The sequence below is a fragment of the Taurulus bubalis genome, assembly GCF_910589615.1.
Source record: "Taurulus bubalis genome assembly, chromosome: 21".
Classification (NCBI taxonomy): Eukaryota; Metazoa; Chordata; class Actinopteri; order Perciformes; family Cottidae; genus Taurulus; species Taurulus bubalis.
The window spans coordinates 11,485,009-11,507,352 of NC_136609.1; the positions used below are offsets into that span (position 1 = coordinate 11,485,009).

The 22,344-nt window shown below is 44.3% G+C and overlaps 3 protein-coding genes across 3 annotated transcripts; 2 read left to right on the top strand and 1 right to left on the bottom strand.

The window, feature by feature from the left end:
- Positions 1-7,477: 7,477 nt before the first annotated feature.
- On the bottom strand, positions 7,478-10,602 carry tgds (TDP-glucose 4,6-dehydratase; the record flags this gene model as incomplete). The annotated part of the gene is made up of 12 exons (XM_079236589.1): positions 7,478-7,977; positions 8,133-8,230; positions 8,432-8,487; positions 8,564-8,729; positions 8,839-8,882; positions 9,078-9,137; positions 9,309-9,407; positions 9,493-9,641; positions 9,724-9,814; positions 9,904-9,972; positions 10,046-10,112; positions 10,556-10,602. The coding sequence occupies 12 exons, from the start codon at positions 10,600-10,602 to the stop codon at positions 7,883-7,885; spliced, it is 1,041 nt and encodes a 346-aa protein (XP_079092715.1). The 3' UTR covers positions 7,478-7,882.
- A 759-nt stretch (positions 10,603-11,361) lies between these two features.
- On the top strand, positions 11,362-14,836 carry gpr180 (G protein-coupled receptor 180; the record flags this gene model as incomplete). The annotated part of the gene is made up of 10 exons (XM_079236890.1): positions 11,362-11,500; positions 12,041-12,184; positions 12,265-12,359; positions 12,456-12,561; positions 12,844-13,024; positions 13,734-13,783; positions 13,878-14,035; positions 14,122-14,319; positions 14,395-14,472; positions 14,681-14,836. 10 exons carry the CDS (start codon positions 11,362-11,364, stop codon positions 14,834-14,836), a joined length of 1,305 nt encoding a protein of 434 aa, XP_079093016.1.
- A 3,824-nt stretch (positions 14,837-18,660) lies between these two features.
- Positions 18,661-21,977, top strand: LOC306753074 (cyclin-Y-like protein 1). Its single transcript, XM_079236908.1, has 10 exons — positions 18,661-19,445; positions 19,541-19,615; positions 19,692-19,726; positions 19,803-19,906; positions 20,090-20,125; positions 20,548-20,599; positions 20,678-20,797; positions 20,871-21,037; positions 21,121-21,283; positions 21,362-21,977. Exons 1-10 carry the CDS (start codon positions 19,286-19,288, stop codon positions 21,476-21,478), a joined length of 1,029 nt encoding a protein of 342 aa, XP_079093034.1. The 5' UTR covers positions 18,661-19,285; the 3' UTR covers positions 21,479-21,977.
- The last annotated feature ends 367 nt before the right edge of the window (positions 21,978-22,344 follow it).

Consider the following 22,344-nt stretch of genomic DNA (forward strand, 5'->3'; position numbering starts at 1 on the left):
ACTCATCCCTCTCTCTTCTCACTCATCCTCCTTCCTTTCTACTCACTGTTGTCTGCACCCCATCCACCTTCTCCCCTTCATTAACCCCGAGAACCCACGTGCATGTTATTAAACTATTTATACTCATTTATATAGCCCTCTTTCCATCCCTAAGCACTCAGATCTTTTAATTCTCTTCCTTTTCTCGTTCTCTTCATCTCCACCTTCGTCTTTATGTCCCCCATCTTTTCTTCTTTTGATTTCCTAATTTCTGGTAAATGTCACTTCTTACATTAGGCCACATTATAAAGGGATACTTCGATTTTAGTTGGTTACTTTTCAACACCAGCTAGCGTCATCCTTTACTGTCAGTGAGGACATTTTGAACAATTTTCCCTCTGTGGCAAGCGCTTGCAGAAGAATAACCAATCGACTTAAAGTTCTAGGTGTTCCTTTAACCCCCTAAGATTAGTTGGACGTTTAATATTTACAGTGAGTTAGTCTGACAAACAGCTGTAGACGAGCAGGGGGACATCTTTTTTTGTCACTTTAGATTTGAGTTTTGGCTTCATTGTGTTTTTGTCTGCATTCACCCAAAGCCAGCCAGGCGTCCTGTGTACCTTCACATGTCATCTTTGTATGTAACGCATGGCCATGTTGTAAATCGCCGGCCAAAAACTTTTCTAAAATATAGCGCAGAGATGGGCAAGATGTCAAATCTGAGCAAAATATGTCTGCATTTAAATTCCAAAACGGGAACTGGCTGAAGTCTCCTTCATTCACATGATAGATACTTAAAAGCAGCCACAGAAACGGAAAATGTTTTTTTGTTTTGTTCGTTTTTCACCTTTTTAAAGCAACAATGAAGTCTTGATTTCCTGAGATCTGAGAGAGATGTCTAACAGAGACATGGGAAGTATGGACAAGGGGCGGGACACTGAGACACCCAGCCAGTGGGACGCCAGCACACGTTGTCGCCCATTAGCAACGATGCTAGCTAACGGCATTTTCTTTGTTTGAAACAAAAACATAATGGAGGATCATTTGTTTCTGTACTGTGCCTTTAAGAATTTGAACTTTGTCTCTTATTTCCGTTGTTTTAATTGCCATAATAGGTAAGTGGCTCCAAGTATTGGCCAACTGTGACTAAAAAAAATATGTATTTAATGTCATGTATGGGTTTAAACATGTTTTTCTTTATTTATATTTGGAAGGAAACAAACTAGGCTTGAACTAAATCAAACCTTGGCAAAAAAAAACTAAACACAAACCGGGATGAGGAAACTCAAAACAATTCCTTGTCTGTTTATTGGAGTTCAAATTCGTCAGGTCTCTGATGAGCTGATTCCCAAAAGCAAATTACCACTGCGGCCATATTTATAGATTCTTTTGATAAACCCTCATCCAGAGTGACTAAAATGGGTTAAAAAAAAGAAGACATTACATTTGTGAAGGACTTCTTTGCTTTTGTTATCCAGTGAGCAGAGAAAACGACAGTGGTTTTATGCTTCTGGGAAACCGAGTCCTACTTATTGACCTATATGTCACATCTGCAGCTCTGGTTTGAGCTTGAGCTTCTCAAAGGCATCTTGTCACTAAGTGTTGGGTCACGTTAGAATTTGCCCTCGTTGTGCAGCAGCAGTCGCGTCATGTTACTCCTCTTCCCCGTCAGACATGTGGTTGTCAAATAGAGATAAAGTTCTTTACTGAGACGCCGTTGTTAGCTTTACAATAACTGTTAAAACCCTACCACTCTTTAACTTCTTACAAGAGTATTGTGACTACATCCAGAAGCGATGTGAGCAACGCTGCAATCTTTTTTGGGGTTGTTGGCGTTAAAACTGCCACGTAGCGTCTGGTGAAAACAACAGTTATTAAATGTAACCCGCGGCTGCTCGGCTGACTTGGTGCCAACATGCTTTTGGGAAACGGGCTCCGCTTCCACCACAAACATTGAAACCCTTGTTTGCCAAAAGCTTCTTTCAAGGGGATACACAACAAACAAAAAAAGGCTTAAAGAGTTCAAAAATTTCTCGCTCACTCTATCCTGGAGAGTTACATGAAGAGTCTTCTCTAAAATAAGTCATTCCAGTTTATTTGTTAGGTCCTTAAGACCTGTTGAGGTCAGGGATACAAGTAAAGGTAATCTAGCCTAACGCGCTTCACAGCAGAGGCAGCTGGGGCTTCCTGGAGGATACGAAGCCACGCCCTGAGCACGATTTAGCCACGTCCTGTCTGCCGTCTTTTCTTACTATTCCTTCAGCAGACGAGTCTGTATGACTGTGTGGTTGTTGGATGACGCCATGCAGCTAAAAAGACAGCTAGCGGGACGGCTGCGATGTGCTCGTGGAAAAGTGGCACAGCAGAACTTAAAGGCGACAACATGCAACGTGTTGTATTGACCCCCCGACCCGTGGTTAGCCCCGCCCCGCCCTGCCGTGGAGACGCGTCCATGTTCCATCCCTGATTGAACTTTTAAAAGGAACGCCACTGTTTATTTGACCGGCTCAGTGGTCGAGGTCCAAATCCCCCGCTGTGCTAACGAGCAGCAGGACGAGCCAAGAAAGAGCTCTGTTGCTACCTGGTGGAGGAAAAAATTGCTAATTTCCATCAGGGTCTTAATTTGTTTACATGAATAACTTTGAAGTGAAAATGTAGATTAAAAATGTAAATAGTTAAACTCTTCTTAAAACAAAAAGAGAAGAATCTCCAGTGAGAAAGAATGTGAATTACAAGTGAGACAACACTTGTCGTGTAGAAAATCACGTCTGATCACTCGACGTTGGACCAGGCAGCGTCTGGTCTCCTCAGCTCAGTGGGCAATTTGAACACGGTCGGCAGGATTATTATTTTTATTTTTAAGAGATATTATTTCCGGAAACGTTTACACAAATCTCAACCAATAGTGGGACTTGATTCCCTCAAATTGCCCACTGGCTTTGACAAATGACAAGGCTGGACCAAGACGATAAAACATATGCAAGTGTTGTTGTTTTTTGGTCAAGGAGTTAAAAATGCCAAGCAAATAGATACAATTCTACAGCAGGCTTTAGTTATGTTACAGCTCTGATTTTTCCCGTCATCTATGATTATTATTTTTTTTAGACTACTTCTTTATCGGAGGTGGTGGTCAGGTCAATCGAGCTCCCTCCAGTACAGCACGGGAGGGAGGCTCGAGGAAAACTAGTTGGCTTTTACATAATTATTTGAAGAGTTTCAGGCTGAGTAATGCTGGAGGACTCAGGATTCAAGCAGACAGTGCTTTACTATATCTCACTAAACCTGGGTCACCTGAAAGGGAGGGACCACTTTATCGGACAGTTGTCATAGGATGCAATGTTAGCAACGTAAATGAACTCCATTACGTTCCATCGACCGCTCCCCGAAACAAACCAAAAAACAGCCAAGTAGTAAATAAGTGTGTTATCTTTCCGCTGCGTGTGTTCAGCTGTCATGTGTCGTCGCTATTGTTCAACTTGCAGTCAAATTCAGGCTGAACTTCTATGAGCACCCGTTAAAAGCGGCGGTTGGCTTGTTGACCAGAGCTGTGTTTGAGGTGTCCCACCGCATGGTTTTAGCCAATCGGAGAACTTTTCTGTGGTCGTGATGTGAATACCACACTTGGTTAAAGGGAGCTGTTGCTGTTCAGGAAGAAGGAATACGATTGATAGGAATCAGCAACGGGACAATAAGTTGAAGATAACATTGCATATGACAATCAAATATGAAGGATTTGCTTAGTTTAAAACTCACTTAACGCATCAACACAACTCTTAAAGTTACACTTTTTTTTTAAGTCTTTAGGACACGTCTTCTTAATCCGCTGTCTTGTTGGCAGCTGTTTCTTAACTGTCCAATTTTAAACTCCTCCGTCATTGAAGAGGCAGACGGATGCCAAGCTGACGCTCACGACCTTCCAGTTGAAGATGCGCTCTGATTTTGAGTCCACCTTTAAATATCGACTGAACAGTTTTATTGCGTGACTGAATTGTCAGCTGACACTGTTGTGTGAGAGGAGATGTTGTCAGCATTTGTTACTTGAATCCATGGCTGTTGCCAAGCAGAAACTTAGTATGCAGCTAGTGCAGTCTCTTGTGTTTTAGGAATAATGCTAAGTATGCTGTTCTCGCTGCCTAAATTCAGAGGCGTACTGTTTTTTAAGAAGGCCATAGAGTGAGAATCAAAGCCGCTTGATTGAATCTGGTTCAGTTCGTAGACATTGCGGTGCCTTCTAACAGCCACTAGGGGGCAGGTAGAAAAACAGGGAATAAATGAAGGAACGACTGAGCGGTTCACATGCAGTGATGGAGATGTGAGGAATGGCAAGGTGACGCTTCAGTTTACCTCACTTTTCGTCTTCTTTCTAGAGCAATTATGTCAAGTAGTGTTGTTCAGAGTGCGCACACATATATTTATACATATATGCAATGTATTTAGGTCTTTTTCTAAGGCAGGCGGACCATATAGGTCGGCTGTGATTACCATTGAACTGTGTTTTGAGCATCACGTAACTACCACTGTGCCCCATCCCCCGTCCCACCACTTCTGCAGCGCGTGCAATAGATCAATTACTTTGCGGTCACCGAGATTCTCTGCTTGAGTTTTAGTTTGGGCCGATTAGAGCAGACACTGGCACGAGCGAAACTAGCCCCAAAGTCTGACATGTGCACGGTGCCTTGAAGTGACTGAATCACTGATCAACTAAAGACTGAAACGTGTTGGTTAGGGCTGGGTATTTTTTTTCAAGACATTAACCTTTTTCTTATGTGATGGAGGTGCAGAGACGGATGCATGTGGATGTCACCTCATAGTGTTGAGCATATGGGGGAAAACACAGAATTAAAGCATTGCTTCACACATTGTGTCCCCGTTTAGGAGCCGTTGTGCAAACCGATGGCACAAGCGGAAGTATGCATGCTGCTGTTAGCATTTAGCCGTTAGCATTTAGCTGTGCCGTGTACAGCCGTTTAGTCTCCCGCTGTTGGTCTTGTTTAAGTTGATCGTTGCCCTCTGCAGTAAATGAGCCTGACTGAACCGTTTGTTTTGCCCACCAGCTCTACCGATCAAAAGTAGAGGATGCTCGGTTTATTTACTCATTTAGAAATTCAGCACTTTCGTTTTGTTTTTTTGGCTTTTTAAAAAAAATATTTTTAAAACCTTTTTGATGCCTTAAATTCAAGGGTGATACCCAGCCCTAATGGAGAGGATGGTAGTTTGTTACACTGCATACAGCATTACCGCGGCAGCGGACACCGACGGCGTCGCCAAGGCGAAACGATTCTGCGTCACCGCGGTAACCGGCTTTCCAGCAGGAGGGCTTTGATTGTCGGTGAACAATTAATGGTGCTATGCTCCCATTGCTGCGGCCCGCAGGCCCCTCTGTCGTAGGAAACCCATCGAGTTTTACAGAAAATACTTCAGTTACTTAGTTTGATGTGCAACTAAAGTCTTCTGTAGTACTTGTACTTCAAAACCTCAGAGGTGTGAAGGAGTGAGTGTTTGAAGTGTAGCGCAGCCAGGTCAAAAAGAGAGGTTTCTCCACAGTTGGTGTGTGCGCGTGTGTGTGTGTGTGTGTGTGCGTGTGTGTGTGTGTGATGTATGGAAAGGTTCTTCCAGATATGAAACCATTTTCCTTTTTTTTTGGGACCAGGTGGAGTTGTAGTTAACAGCAACCGTAGGAATCAGCTGTTTGCACACAGAGTTCTCGAGTCTACTTTCGCTGCTAGTTTGTGTAATTTATCAAGCATTTTTGAGAAATATTTATTTTTATAAGCCTAATACAAAAGTTGATATTTTACAAAGTGACTTGACCAAAAGACAGTAAACAAAAACACTGGCACTTGAATGTTGAATGTCATTGGTATGAGTGAAAATTTCTATTTTTCTGGGGTAGTGTGAGCTTTTTAATGTTAAAGATGCAACGCGTAGGGATTTCTCCTAAAATATGTCGCCGCAGCAACCGGGGATTATGTGCGACTGCAAGAAGGGTTCAGTCAGGCAGCGGCGCCACAAACAGATTAAAATCATGCCGGTCAGAAATCCCAAAACGTCAGTTCTGTTTAAGGCCAATGCAAAGACCCCAGTATCTTTCCGTGTGTTACCAGACCCCGTTGCCACTTTACGTGTCCTGACCCACAGAAGTCCTCGTATTCCTTCCTCGTCCTTGTCAAGAGAAATATTGTTTAAAAGTAGCATGCAGCGTACTTCTGTGCCAGTGATGAGATAAGCGAGCCCTTCAGTCACGAGGCCACAGACTGAAGCCCTGGCGGTTTGTAACCGTTGATGCGTTCGACATATAAGGAGAAACGTCCTACACGAGTTACCTTTAAAGTCACATTGGACTCAGTATCAGATCCATAAACCTGTTTGTGCGACAGGTTCCATTGCCAATAATGAAAATCTACCATAAACAGCCATTTTTAATTGGCAGACAAAATTTGAGACAATACCACCATATATGCCAAGGTTTGGATTAAAAAAATAATTAACAAAACGTTATGATCAAAGACCATTTTGTAAAAAAACAAACATGCAGTACAAAAAACAAGTGTCCAGATTCTCTCCAAGTCAGATGTTTTTTTGTTTTGTTCATTTGAGTCTTTACACTTTTCCTTCCCGTTAATACCCTTGTTGTGAATGTCTGGCAAGTGGTGATCTTTAAAGTCTTCATAACACAGAATTAACTGTGGTTCTATTGCTATGTTGTTGTGATTTGCATATTTTCAGGCGTCAGTGTGTTACTTGCTCATGTGTGGGAGCTTCTGGCCAATCAGAAACGGGGAAAAGATGACCTGGCGACGCCCCTCCAGGTGTCTTTTACACAAGTTTTTATTGCCACCTGTAGCTGATCCCTAGAACATGACGTTGAGACATGCTGCAGTTATACAGGGACAAATCTAGTGTCCAAAGTAGCCTCAACGGACCAGAATGCAATGCGGCCCCAGCAAAGCGTAGTGGAATTATCACACGTCGCACCTTTCTGTAAACACGTCAAAACATTAATGCAAACTCATGGCTTGTCTCTGGGAAACAGAGTGGGGACGCCAAACAAATTTACAATACTTTGCAGCTTTATTTTACCTTTTCAATTCAATAAAGTTTAGAGGGTTGTAGTTGTATTTAGGAATGATTGCTGTTTAGTGAATTGAAACGGGATAAAGCCCAGTGTTGTCGCTGTTGCTGACTGGCCAGACCCCTCAATGTGAACGCGCAGCACCTCCAGCCTGGTAGTTAGTATTTGCTTTATGTATTAGTTTAGCAGATGTGCACGAAGAGGAGCACTGCACGAAGAAAAAAGAAAACTGTGCATCTATTCTGATTTTACCACAAATAAAGGTTTGGATTTGCAAATGTAAACGGTGTTGACTTTCTTCTTCTGTCTTTTTTTTTAAGTGTAGCATTGTACATGTTTGAGAAAAGCACCGTAAGTTATTAAATTATCAAGTTTATTCCAGTTAAATACAGAATTCTATGAAAAACATCTTCTGTAGAATGTGTATAAAACAAACGGGTCCCTTCTCATCCTTCTTACTGCATCACAGAATCAAAAGTAAAACATTCATTTGAAAGTTAAAGCTGCTGAATGTCAGCAGCAGCTGTTGTGTTTACGTGCAATTAAGCAGCCCATTTAACCTCGTCATGTAAAATGTTATACCCGCGTCCTGACTGTTTTGAGCCGACCTCCAGAATATTTGGTCAGTGTATTTAAGAGCTTCACGCTCCATTTAAATATAATAAAGTGCATCATTTCAAGGTGAAACTTTGCTTTGGTTGAAGGGAGGCTCCGCCTTCCTGCCGGTCCACCAATCGGTGAGCTACTCTCTGTCTGGCCCGGCTTCCGTATTTCTTGGTTGAGATGTGAATCGGACGTGTCGGATAAACCGACTTGTTTGCAGGAAATAACCTAGTCGTCTGTGTCTTTTTCAAGCCCGCTTCTGATTTGCTCGTGGTCCTTTCTGGCGTCCAACCAGAAGTCTGGGTTGTCTCGGTACCATTTGACTAAAAAGAAGAAGAAAAAACAGGAATTAAGTCGATTAAGAGGGAACCGTCACATAAACCTCTCTTCATCGGCTTATATCATTACTAAGCTGGACAGTTTGGGCTAAAACGTGCATCTTTAGTGTGTGTGTGTGTGTGTGTGTGTGTGTGTGTACCGGTCCATCTGATGCCTTCAGCCCACGACACCTCCGCTCTCCAGCCCAGCTGCTGCAGCTTCTCACAGCTGATTGGGTAGCGCAGGTCGACGCGCGGCCTGCAGAGGTCAAAGGTCAATTGTATCTCCGTCCTGATCTGATTCGTGAAACAAAATGTTTGACTCGTCGAACTGGTCCATCACATCGAGTAATGAGAAATATTTGCATGCTGATTTTACAATCATCGTGTTGATATTAACATGAATCAGTCACCGAAATAAGAACCTCTAAATGCATCATTCACCTTTTTGTTTACTCACCTTTCGGGCACAAACTCCAGCCAGTCGTTCACCTGGCAGTCTGGAACATTCTTGACCTAAAGGAGCAGACACTTCAGTTTTCAGGACGTTAGCTGCCTCCAGCTATGTTTGAATGAGGAGAGCAGTTCCCACCATCTTAACGAGTTCCCTGGCCAGCTGCATGATGGGAATCTCGCAGCTTGTTCCCACATTGTATATTTCTCCCACAATGCCTTTCTCCAGAACCAGCAGGAAGGCGTTGATGGCGTCATCGACGAACAGGAAATGGCGCGATTGAGGGAGCGTTCCCTGGATGGTGCTTCGGCAGATTCGAAACGAGATGAACTCGGCTTAGTTTTTCTGTCCAACAAATACAGCAGCTGGTTTCCCAGTGAAACCTTTTCAAAATAAAGTTCAAACAAACCTACCATTTCTTGTTCATTTGCAGGAGGGTGAGAAACCTCGGAATGACCTGAAAGACCAAGAGGATTGTTTGTTTTAAACGTCAGCGAGAGGCGGAGAATATCTTTACCCCTTTAATGAAGTGATGAATCAGTGCACCTTCAGTTTTGACTAAATATTTAGATTTTTTGTCTGTACTATTTAATGGTTTACTGCTGATATAAAAAAGAAGACATTATACAGATGGAGCGTCAGTGTGCTGTACCTTCTCAGTGAACTGTCTGGGCCCGAAGATGTTGTTGCTCCTGGTGATGATGATGGGAAACTGGTAATAAATTGTAAATACACACATTTTCATAATTTAGAAGCTGAAACCAGGCTAAAAATATCAAAACAAGAATCCTCAGTTTCAGATCAATAACCTGTTCAAATCATTTAGAGGATTGGTCCCTGTGTGTGTGTGTGTGTGTGTGTGTGTGTGTGTGTGTGTGTGTACCTTGTATTTGTCCCAGTAGGATCGGACCAGGTACTCTGCGGCTGCTTTTGTGGCTGAATATGGGTTGGAGGGCCTCACTGGACTGCTCTCATCAAACACCTGCAGACATCATGGATATCATATCATAATCCAACAACCACAAAGTCCACACATCCACCCAACAATCCACCAGTTGGACACTGACCCGGTCCAGCCCGGCGCCGTACACCTCGTCCGTGCTGACGTAGACGAAGCGCTGCGGCTGGTGCTGGGCCTGATGGGCGGCTCCCAGTAAGACTCTGGTCCCATCGACGTTCACGCGCTGGAAAACAGACGGAGTCTCAAACGACGACTCTGAGCGGAGGAAGCACACAGAGAGGACCGTTGCATCAGAAGCTCGTTCACATGTGAATTGTAACGTCCGGCTGCTGCTCACCGACGTGCGTTTTGGCCGCCAGGTGGAAGATCACATCGATGTTTTCTGTGTTGAAAATGTGATTCACCAGCTGTGAGTTACACACATCCCCCTGGGGAGGAAAGGAGGCCATTTAAATAGTGAAACTACTGGTTAGTGACTAAAGACGCTGGTTTGACGATGCTGATGGACGCAGCTCACCCTGATGAACGTGTAGTTGGCTCTGTCCTCAACGCTCTCCAGACTCCTGCGGCTGCAGCAGTAATCCAACTGGAAGAGAAACCAGACAAAGAGAAATGGAACGTGTGCAGCTGTGGATCCATCTTCCTGCAGGAAGACTCACGTTATCCAGGTTGATGGTTCTCCAGTCGGGGTGTCTGCTGACCAGCGAACACACGAGATGGGAGCCACTGGGTAAAGAGAGAGGGAGAGACAGTTAGAGGTACTTTTCCTGTGCTTGAGTATTTTAATTACCTCTTACTTTATACTTTTAATTGGGAAAAGTTGTACTTTTATTTGACGGCAAAAGAAGATTAAAACATGTACTTTAAAACACATTGCACGCTGCTTATCAACAACCTACCTATGATATTAGGTGATGTTGTAATATTCAATCCAATGTCTTGTTAAAGAGTAAATAAAACCACCCAGTAGTATATCAAGTAAACTGCTGCTTACATGTTGATGCACCAGTAATATGAATGCAATGGAATAAAATAATGCATTTATTCCGTATATGCAACTTGAATGCAGTGTTCAACATCAGCAAAATCATCAACAAAGCCAGAAATAATTAGAAGCACTTTAATAGTTTGGTCGTATGACGTCAGTAACTTTAATGACATAAACCCACATGAATCCAGAGCCTCCAGTCACCAGAACCGTCCTGTTGAAGTCCATCTTCTGCTATCACACAGCTGTCCATTCATATTACGGTCTCCTGCAGACATAACAACGACATGTTAATCGTTGTTATATTCCGTTATTGATCTGCTAGCTAACAGGAAGCAGAGAAATTTCACTATTCGCCTCAGTAGATACGTTGTGTGATTTGCGACAGTCACCGGTCGTTTTACGGCAGTGTTGACACGTTGAAAAAGGGGCGGGATATTTTACGCGTCTTGACTGATTTCTGCTCTCTGATTGGTTGTCCTATCTGACGACGGTGCCGACTTGGCAAGGCAACGCTGTCAAGTGGATATGCAGCGTCCGGAAAATATTTTCAAAATAAAAGTACTCGGTTAACATTTTGGTCAAAATTAATATCGGGTTTTTTTTTAAGCGTTGCATCGTTTATCTTACAAGTCACGTAAATACTCATATACTGATATACAAAGCGTAATATCAGGAAATAAACTGCTATTGTTTGGGTATATTATTACAGTCCATTTTATATTTAATTGAATCCCTAATATATATTAAATCCCCACGAGTTAGACGATATTTTTACATCCCTGCACACCATAAATCGTAATTATTAATTATTCTAATATTCCACAAAGTGAGACACATAGAGCTTTTATTTGACTGCAGAAACACCTCACTTCCGGTCTCCCTTTGAATGGCTTGACGCAGCCCGTTCACTTCTGGCTTCGTGGCTCATTGCGTTCATTAGCTCGTTTTATTTCCCCGATAACGTCAAACTGCACGAGGAGAAGCATGTCGCGCGCGTGGGTCACGCTCGTGCTCGTGGCGCTGCTCGGCTACGGGGCTTTGGGGAAAAGTGTAACGGGACTTTTCGGGAGCGACGCGGCGCGGCAGCAGCGCGGCCAGTTCATCACCAAATTCATGTACCAAGGTAACGTGGAAGTGGTGACGTAAAGGTGACAGTGACGGGGCTCGTGCACAGGATTCACGTTAAACACGGCGTCACGTGACACCGAGGTCTCTGTGTTTGTGTCCTTTTTGTTGTTGTTTCTTTTATGCATGTATTGGCCACTGGGTGTAGGGAGTGTCATCATCACTTCATCTGATTATTTCTGCACCAGTTTTTGTTGCATATTTGAATGTTGTTAATGTTCTGTGTGTGTGTGTGTGTGTGTGTGTGTGTGTGTGTGTGTGTGTGTGTGTGTGTGTGTGTTTTAAATTAATCTAAATGCCTACACGTTATAAAATCACCGCAATGGCTCCAAGTCCTGTCCGAGCCAGCGTGAGGTCAGAGGTCAGCCACAGACATTGAGCTGGCGTATTTGGCTCCTGAATTAACTGCACTGATTATGCATGAAGCGAGACTTGTGACGTAATCGGGCGAAGCCCCAGAAGTCCAGGGGGCCCTGAACGCCACATGCTCTCTTCTGCTCCTCCTGGTTTTTGATTCCCGTCCCGTCTCTCTCTGCAGGTGATAACGGCCTCTTGGTGTGCCGGCTGGAGAACTCGGCTCTGGCTACGGAGAAGGAGTCCAGGCTGCTGCTGTACCAGGACATGGACTCGGACCTGGACGGCCTCAGCTGCTGGGAGAGGCTCTCCAAAGCTCAATTCACCAGTAAGAACCAGCGCTCACCGGCACACATGTGTCTCCTCCGCACACGTTGTCACCTCACCTGGTTTGTCCTCCTGCTTCAGTTTATCTCAAGGAAGAAGAACACAACCAGTCGCTGCCCCGCCAGTCCTTCCCTACGACCTGGCAGGTCCTGTACGCGGACCGATACACCTGTCAGGTAGCATCCTCTCATCCCTCTCACCATGGACCTCAAACCTGAGACGCATCAAGAGCGCAGTGATTTCATTCTCTGTTTCCTGTCCCGTGTGTCCAGGAGAGTGCGGCGATTCCTCATCACGCCGATCTCAGTTTCACCGTCCTGCTTTTAAACGCCGACTCGGCTGGAAATCCTCGGGAGCACTTCAGCGCAGAGGAGGCAGGTCAGACATCCCGGCGTCAGATACTCGGACATTTAATTATTAATCCAAAATCTGCTTGAATTGAGAGTTCTATCTGCCTATTTTCTGGCGATATACAGTTATCCTCTGCTTTATGTGTGTGTGGTGCTGATAAAAAAGTCATAAAATATTAAAATGGTTGAAAGTGCATAATGGTTCTATGTCAAATCTTTGATACTCGGAGTGTTTGGAAGATGTAGGGATTGGTCCTGAGTGATCTGCATCATTCATGGGGGACAAAATGCTCTATTCTCTCGCTCCCAGGTCTCCACAGCTTTTACTTCCTGCTGCTGCTGGCCTACTTCATCGCCTGCTGCATCTACTTCCAGCCTCTGCTGCAGGCTCTGAGGAAGGGAGGCCCCATGCACACCGTCCTCAAAGTGCTGACCACGGCGCTGGCCTTGCAGGGCTGCGCCGCCCTCTGCAACTACATCCACTTGGCCAGGTGGAGTCAATGCCGTCTCTATTATTCAATTAAAGTACAAGCACAGCGGTTTCCATCCTTTTTTTAAACTTGTGAGCAGTTCAATTAAAGAGTTTCCTTCTCAGATTATTTTCTATTTCATAGTTTTTAGTCCCAAAGAGGGAAAACTCAACATAAACATTTGTGTGTGTGCATGATGGGGTGTTTTGATGTAATAATTAACTAGATATAGATCCAAGTGTGTGTCTTCTGTTGTGCTTTTAACAGCGTTCATACGTCATGGAAAACCTGTCATGGAGTTTTAAAATGGTTATTTCCAGGCCTGGAAAAAAATAAAATCCCCAAAGTTTAGTAAAAGTCATGTAAATGTGTTATATTCATGTGTTCACGACGTTCATTTACGCTGAGTTTGAAATAATGAATATGCTTTTAAAAGAAAGACTCAAAATATAAGCAGACATACATACAGGCATCTATATAAATGTTTATTCTTTTAATCAAACTATTGTCTCATTCATTTGTGTCATTTAAGGTTCACTGTATGCTTTGTGTTCTCATTGTTAGTTTAAATACTACATTTACTCACTTTTTACTGTTTACACCCAGATTTCACTAAATGTTTGTAATGGACATTTGGTTTAAAGTCATGAAATCCTTGGTCAGAATGTGTATGAACCCTGTTTTAACTACTGTACTCATGTGTTTCCTATTCCCACCGCTTGGTCTGCAGGTATTCCAGAGATGGGACTGGTATTCCTCTGATGGGCAGCCTGGCAGAGTGTATGTTCCTCTCTCTTAAATATGTCTTTTATGTGTATTTATACATGCTTTCGAGGCTTGAGTTTGTTAACGTTTCCACCTGTTCCCGGTGCAGTCTGGGACATGGTGTCCCAGGTGTCCATGCTCTACATGTTGCTGAGTCTGTGCGTGGGCTGGACTCTGAGCCGCGGCCGGAAGCCTCAGTCCAGACCTCTGCAGTGGGAGCAGAGTCCGACGTCGACGGCGGTCGCTGTGGGAGGAGGCGTCTTACAGGTAGACTGACGCGTTATCAAACGCACCTTTTTTAGGTTGATGGCGTTTGCTGTGAAGACTGAGAGTGAAAGTGTGATTCCTTTCAGGGAGCGTTGCTGCTGTGGGAGCAGTACTCTGAGTCAGAGAGTCAACATCACAGCTACCACGCCCAGCAGAGCCTGCCGGGCCTCCTGCTCATGGCCCTGAAGGTGGGCCTGGCCCTGCTGCTGGCCTCCGTGCTCTACCAGATCGTCTCCACCGAGAGGAGCACCCTGAAGAGAGACTTCTACCTCTGCTTCGCCAAGGTAGCATCCGCAGACGCACCTATACTGCCCGCAGGTCTTCAGGTGGTCACATGGTCTCCCTTGTGTTCTCTGCAGGGATGCTTCCTGTGGTTCCTCTGTCACCCCGTCATCTTCTTCCTGTCGGCTGTCTTCAACGAGCACCAGAGGGAGAAGGTTCGAACACCAAACAATCCACCTTTTAGTAAAGTGTCACCTTGTGTCAAACAACTGTCATGGATTTGATATCATCTTGTTATGATCTTCTAATAATTGCTCACATTTCTAGTTGAATTACATCAGTTTTGGTCCAGTTGCACCAGTTGGAGACGTTTTAGTGTCATTTAATTGTAAGTATTTCCCAACTCTCCATCTCTCTTTGCAGGTGGTGACTATCGGCGTGATCCTCTGCCAGTCCATCTCCATGGTGATCCTCTACCAGCTCTTCCTGTCCCGGTCCCTCTACTGGGAGGTCTCCTCTCTCTCCTCCGTGTCTCTGCCGCTCACCATGTCCCGGGCGAACCACAGGGGGCACTACTGAGCTCGTCCGGGGGGGACATGGATACGCCCGAGGCCGCACCTCCCGTCAGGAGGAGCTCGTCTCCTTTGCTGTGGGATTCCTGGGAGAATAGTAGTGGATGTTAGTAAGTAAGCAGGCTCCCAGGGAACAACGGCACGGGTCACAAAATGACCCGGGAGCTATATTTACTGCAACACCCTACCTCGCGTTACCGGAGCCAACATTACTGATAATGCTAATGCGGGGCCACCTGGAGGAAGAGGAGGAGGAGGAGGAGGAGGAGGGACATTTCCACGACGTCATAACAGCCGAATATCAATTTAAAAAACAGATAAACACAAAAGCATGATGAAGACGGAGCGCTGGCATCAAGATCTGAGATCTGAGATCTGCAAATGAGGAGGATATTGACTCGTGGAGAACGAGGTGTGCAGACTGATCAGACGGGTTTGTTGTGTTCAAGGAAACTCTTGGCTTTGATGATCACTATTACTATAAAGGAACAAGCACAGGAGGCGCTGCAGCGTTAGAGATGAAGTGTTACTGATCGGATCCTTTTCATTCAACTGGACCTGGATCACAACGCCAAAGAGAACGCTTGTAACATAGATTTATGTGTCACTGTCTGAAAGGTTAAGGCTAGTTTTATTCTATGTTTTTCTCATTGCCAACAGATCCCACGAAGATGTTCATTTTGCAAAACGTGTCAAAAATATTTACATCTACGTTCATAAAAAGGCTCAGTCGTTTCTTTTTTTTGTGCAAACAGCTGGAAATCTTTGGGGACTATTTTCAGATGCGGATTAATCTGGTTATTACCGGCACATGTATGTGTGATTAAGTCACAAATATGCCACAGTATATTATATGAATATAATATATATTGTATATATTTTCATGGGATTTCTTTACAGCAAGAGCAGAGATCAATATGTGAAGATGGCATCTGGATGTGGTAATATACGTTGAATATACATTACTAGAATGGACGGGTGGAAAACCGGTGGCTCCAGTATGTAGACAAGTAAAGAAATGGATTCTAAATAAAAGGATTAGCGTACTTTTAGCTTTGCACATCCAAAGTGAGCCATAAGTCATGTGCATAACAGATTAAGCTGTGCTTTAATTTATTCCCTCACTCTCGACATGTGAACCTTTACATCATATATCACTACGTAGCATGACTCATCGTTCTTGAATCTTTCCTTTTCCACTGACTCGGCTCTGGTCGGAGTCATGTGACTCGCTGTGATTGGGGCTCATTCATGAAAAGACACTTTTCATACGCTGTGAAATTAAATTCCACTCGACAAACAGACGGCTGACTGACATGAAGCGTTGACATATTCATTGTGTATTTATTCTGTTGGTGTGCATTAAAGCCCACATGGTACCAACTCTGACAACAAATGATATGACGTCTCAACATTTACTTCTTGCATTGTTCTATATGATTACGGTGTAAATTAATTTATATAAAACAAAGACAAACAAGTGTCCGGTCATTCCTTTTATTTTCAGTATTAATTGAGTTCCAATGTGTTACATGCATTTAAGTTCTGTACAAAACAACCTGTGGGCTCTGTGATCATTACAACTGTAATAAAATGAACGTTAAAGTAGCTATTCAGAAATGCTTGTGTTATGAGGGTGAACCCTAAAACTGTTTTTCCTTTGAGGAAGAGGGTGCAGTGAACATGGCACATGGAATATGATATTTTCATGCAGATTGGCGAGGTCATCCATCACTTCTGTTTCTTCCAAAATGATTGCAGTAGCTGGAGACTCCAGCAGTGAGTGAGGAGAGGACATGTTGTCTTCTGCAATCACTGAGGATCCTATTTGCCCCATGGAGGTGTGCATCGCAGTCATAACAACAATAACAGCATTAAAACTACGATCGCATGTAAAATATCAGTTTGCATTTCTATGGTGGAACACACATGGTTATATTTGTGCCTCACAGCAAAAACAAGGCTCCTCAAAATCAACCAATCGGAGCATTGAAGAGACACAGTCACTAAGATGAAGCTAGATTCTAATATTAAATAATGATTATATAATACATTTTAAAACGTGTATTACAAAACATACATTTATGCTACGTGGTCAGTCAAAGCAATACTTTCCACGGAAAGCAAAAATAAAAATACGTCACGAACAGGATTCGAACCTGTGCGGGGAAACCCCATTGGATTTCGAGTCCAACGCCTTAACCTCTCGGCCACCGTGACTACGCATGCTCAATACGAGGATATCTAGATAGTATCTATGGCATTGAATCTATGTTCAGTCACGCAGGGGCAGAACACATCCCTTTTCTTTTATACGTTTACCAGTTGTTAGCATGATGTGTTCTTCTGTTTATAAGGGACATTAAAACGTTTTCCATTCATTTGTATAAGAGCAATTTCGGGTTTAGAAAAGTAGGACTCGGGGATCGAACCTCCGATTTCGTGGTTAAAGGACTCTCCACTCAAAAGTTTTGACGTTATATCTTCACTAATACAATGCCGACTCGTCAAACTGACTATGTTAATACATTTTGTGTTATTTACGAATAGTAACATGTCCCTATTTGTCAAATGCTTCCAGCCCACTCGTGATACATCATTGAGCAATTTCAACCAATTATGTAACAGCTTGGCTCCAGGTGACCAATAGGAGCGTCTGGTTTCATAATGGGCGTGGCTAAGAAGGTTTTTTCTCAACGACTATGTTGTCTTAATAAGTGAGGGGGCGGGGCCTGCAGATGAAGGTCTGTAAAGCTCACAACACACAGCAGCGATAGTGTTTCCGTTTCATTTGCGTTCCTGTCTTCAAAATAAAAGCAGAGAAATGACCTCATGATCTTGGCACAGAGTTTAATAATTACTGTATGTTCATTTTCATAATGTATATAATTGTTTGCCCCTGCAATTATGCAATTACGATCCATGCTGTATGCGATAGAATATAATATGATAATAATTGATAATAATATGACCAATTTATGATTACAGTCTCATTTGGATTACAAACCATGTTTTTTACTTGTCGTAATGTACATATGTTAATCTATTTACATTGCATGACACATTCTACTGTGTTGCAGTTATATAACGCTATAAAAATTAAATGCACAATAGGGACTTTTCTTTCAATCATTTTAGTTTTAGTTTATACAGGTTACACATTAACTAAAAAAAGGAATATTATATAATACATAACACAGCATAACGACCAACTATACGAACAATCAGACTACGACAAAAACATACAAGAAAACGACACAGACATAAATCATCATCCTCCATATAAAAATGACATATTAATCAGAATCAGAATCAGAACCATTTATTGTCAAGTATGTTAACACATACAAGGAATTTGCCCTGGCGGGAGGTTCACAACATTTAACGATAAACATAAAACAGTGCAATAAAAAGGGAGCATGAATATTTACAAATGGATCTACAGAATATAAAAATTAAAGTTAAAATTTAAATAAAGTGCACGGAATGAAGTAATTATGTGAATAAATATTGTGCACTTTATACAAGCCACAAGCCAAATGTCACACCAGAAAATATTGTATGTATATACATATATATATATATATATATATATATATATATATATATATATACATATATATATATATATACATATATATATATATATATATATATATATATATATATATATATATATATATATATATATAACATGACAGCTCAGACACAGCGAGGAGGACCTTTACTTTTGAAAGCCGAAACAGGAAGTTACCTCTGAACTCAACTTCTTCGGTGGGTTTTGACGTCCAAGACGTGTCTCCCGTAAATGCGACGATATGGAAGCTAACGTTAAGCTACCAGTTTAATACCCCAACACTCGCTGCCTTCCCCCGCTTCCTTAACCCCCTGCAGACTCGCTTCCGGTCGTGGAATCTCGCGCGTCGGCCTCCAATAGCGCCAACACGTCCAGCCGCAGCGGCGCAGAGGACGCAGCCATGCTGCCGAGGAGCCACGAAGGGATCGAGGTGCGGAAGGTAGCGTCGGGCTAGCCGTGGAGGCAGCCGGAGGAGCTGGGGACTTTGCATTCGCCTCTGTTTCCGTGAAATGAGTCGGCGTTATAAACAAGCACCGACCAAAAGGTATTCAGCCCCGGTGCTGTTCGTGTTTAAGAAGCGCACGAGCGCGATGCTGCTGCGCACACGCCCTGAATATGTCAGCTGTCCCGCACACACCGCAGACACCCAGTTGGCTGTCATTGCATAGAGCTGCTCCTTCCAGGCTGCACCGGGCCCTCATGCACTGAACTAATGATAAAGGTGCAAGTGTTTTCTCATAAACCAGAATCGGGGACACATCCAGGTTTGCTTTGATTATTTATTTTTTTTAAGCTGCAGACAGTGTTGTCAGTGAGACTAGGAGGGGATCTCCTCCTGGGTTTTATGGGAAACGACTGCAGGACTGCTGTAGGTCGACCATGGGAGGATCGGTGTCTTGCTGCATCTCCCCAGGAGAGAGTCCCAAGATCCACAGGAGGGAGGTGGAGCTGGACGAGTGCCCCATCACCACCGCGGAGGACGTGAGCGAGGACACCGGGACCTACCTGCAGCACATCAGCGACCGGGAGCTCCCAGACGGTGGGGTGGTGCTTCTAATGTGTTGGGATGACCCCCGATGGGTCCATTATGGAGCCTCCATCCATAACGCAGTGCTCTTGTCATACATATTCCAGAGCTGGCCCAGGAGTCCAACCCGTCGGACCACCCCAGAGCCAGCACCCTCTTCCTCAACAAGTCGCAGACAGACGGTCCGTAGTGTGATGAAGACGTCGTGCTTTCATTCGTAAATCTCCTCCACTCACTTTCTTCTTTTCCTCATTTCAGTGCGCGAGAAAAGAAAAAGCAACTACTTGAATCACGTGAGTGGCACGGTCTCCGTCTCCAGGCGCGGCTGCATCCGTGTGCCGATAGTTAACGTGTTGTCTCCCTCTGCAGCACATGTCTCCAGGGGTCCTGACCAAGAAGTTCAGCTCCTGCTCCACCATATTCCTGGACGACAGCACCGTGAGCCAGCCCAACCTCAAGAGCACCATCAAATGGTGAGCGGCCTCCGGACGCCTCGGCCTTCTGCTCACCGTGACTGGTTTACTGAGCAGGTCACGGGACGAGGGAAGGGTCGAGGCTTTTGTCACATATCGGCCCCGTTTAAAGAAGAAAGGAAGACATGATAGCTGTTGAAATGACTCCCAGTGGTTCACTGTTTCTGTTTCTCTCTGTTCCAGCGTCACGTTGGCCATCTACTATCACATAAAGAACAGGTAGGAGACGTTCAAGTGCTGTTGGTTTCACCTCTCATGGTTATAGATGGATAGCTTTTTTTGTTGCTGCACACAAATGAATGAAAACCTTTTGGATTCTGTCGAAACATGTCGTGTTCCTCAGGGTTTCTTTCTTCAACCTCTATTGTATCTGAACTCTAACGCATTTAGTTGGTCATTTTGAAACCTTTATTGGCATCTTAGCCTCTTTTTTTTATGATGTAAAACGTAGCGGTAGTCGGCTATTATGGTATTTAATTAGTAATAAAAGTCATTTCAACCGATTGGCATCGCAGCAGTTGGGTGAATGTGGTCGAACACGCGTGATGTCACGTGTTGTCGGTGGAGAGAAGTCACACCAGTGGTTGTTTGCAGCTGTAGGTTCAGATCTCGTTTAACGCCGCGCCGCTCTCCTCCCGCAGAGATTCAAACCGCTCGGTGGAAATATTCGACGAGAAGAAGCACCCTCTGTCGGTGAGTTTAAAGCGTTTCCCGTCGCGTGAAGAAGTTTTCTGTTGGCTCTGAGCCGATGACGGTGACTCTGCCCAACAGAGAGAGAAGGTCCCGGACGACTACTCGCTGGTCGACCCCGAGCACAAGCTCATCTACCGCTTCATCCGGACGCTCTTCAGCTCCGCGCAGCTCACGGCCGAGTGCGCCATCGTGACCCTGGTAAGTTCTTATCCTATCCTTGCTAGGTGTGTGTGTGTGTGTGTACTGTGTGAATCCACGTGTGCGTTGTCAGGTTTACCTGGAGAGGCTGTTGACGTATGCGGAGATGGACATCTGTCCTTGTAACTGGAAGCGGATCGTTCTCGGCGCCATCCTGCTGGCCTCCAAGGTGTGGGACGACCAGGCCGTGTGGAACGTGGACTACTGCCAGATCCTCAAGGAAATGACGGTGGAGGACATGTGAGTTCTGTTCGTCGACCCGGAAGCCGATCGCAGCCCGGCGCTGTCGCTCACCGTTTTTTTTTTCCGGTTTTTCTCTGCAGGAATGAGATGGAGCGCCACTTCCTGGAGCTGCTCCAGTTCAACATCAACGTCCCGGGAAGCGTCTACGCCAAGTATTACTTCGACCTGCGCTCGCTGGCCGACGACAACAACCTCAGTTTCCCTCTGGAGCCGCTGAGCAACAAGCGGGCCCAAAAGCTGGAGGTGAGGTTCATGGTTTGTGGAAACAGCGGCGTCGGCTCCGTGTTCTGTTCCCGGTGGTAACGGCGTTCTTGTCTGCAGGCCATCTCCAGGCTGTGCGAGGACCGGTACAAGGACCTGAGCAAAACGGCGATGAGGAGGTCCGTCAGCGTGGACAACATGGCCGGCATCAAGAGCTCCCACGCGGTGCTGTCTTAGGACGCCGCGGGACGCCACGACGAGGAAGTCGGGCGGCATTCCGAGGCGTTTCCAAAGTAGTTCACGATTTAAAATCAGTACCTAAAAAGTTTTATTACAACAATGTTAATGCTTTTGGGGGCAACAAAAGAGCAGAAGTTACCAAACAAGATCTGTAAAGTGTAATGAATCCAGTCTCTCTGTGTCGGTTGCAAAGAACTTCAGCTAAATGCCTTTAACGCATGATGATACGGTGACATGTTTTGCAGACTGTAACTTTATTTTTAATGGATGTGCAACTTTGGAAGGAGTTGTCATGAAAATGCTTCCTGAAGTCACGCAAACGGAGGACTTTTAGTTTCATTCTCTGGCTTCGGCCTCCTTCTCTCCACCAGCCGCGACCCCTCACCTTTATTCACACAGACGGACCGTCTTGAGCTACCCTGTGGTGTAGTTCTGCACATGGACAAAGAGTAGACTTTGTTTTGCTTACTATGTAGGCCCCTATAGCTGTGAAATGTACAAGACTTTATTTAAATCAAATAAATTTCAGTCGCTGTTTAAAGTTGAAGCTGCTTCCCGTGTTGTTTTTGGTCTCGTTTTGGGAAAGCACAGCTTGACCTCTGCAGGGCCGTGATGATCAAAGGGGAATACTACTTGTTCTTCTTTTAGAAGGGAAAAAATAGAAATTCATCAGTCAGTAGCAGTGAATATAATAGAATAGTCATGATAATAAAAGCATTAATGGTATCAGTAATACTAATGTGACCGATCGTAATAGTGTTGATGTAGCAGTGTGTGTCAGAGGAGAGAGGAGAGGTGAGAGGTGAGAGGCGCTCAGTGTATCCTAGGACGCTCCCTCAGGATAATGAGTTGTTTGAGCTGCA

Bases quoted from the DNA above. Each gene is read 5' to 3' on its own strand.
- LOC306753074 (XM_079236908.1), top strand. From the start codon at position 19,286: ATGGGAGGATCGGTGTCTTGCTGCATCTCCCCAGGAGAGAGTCCCAAG. The intron at 19,446-19,540 runs GTGGGGTGGTGC...TACATATTCCAG, and splicing joins CGACCGGGAGCTCCCAGACG to AGCTGGCCCAGGAGTCCAAC. The intron at 20,600-20,677 runs GTGAGTTTAAAG...TCTGCCCAACAG, and splicing joins AGAAGAAGCACCCTCTGTCG to AGAGAGAAGGTCCCGGACGA.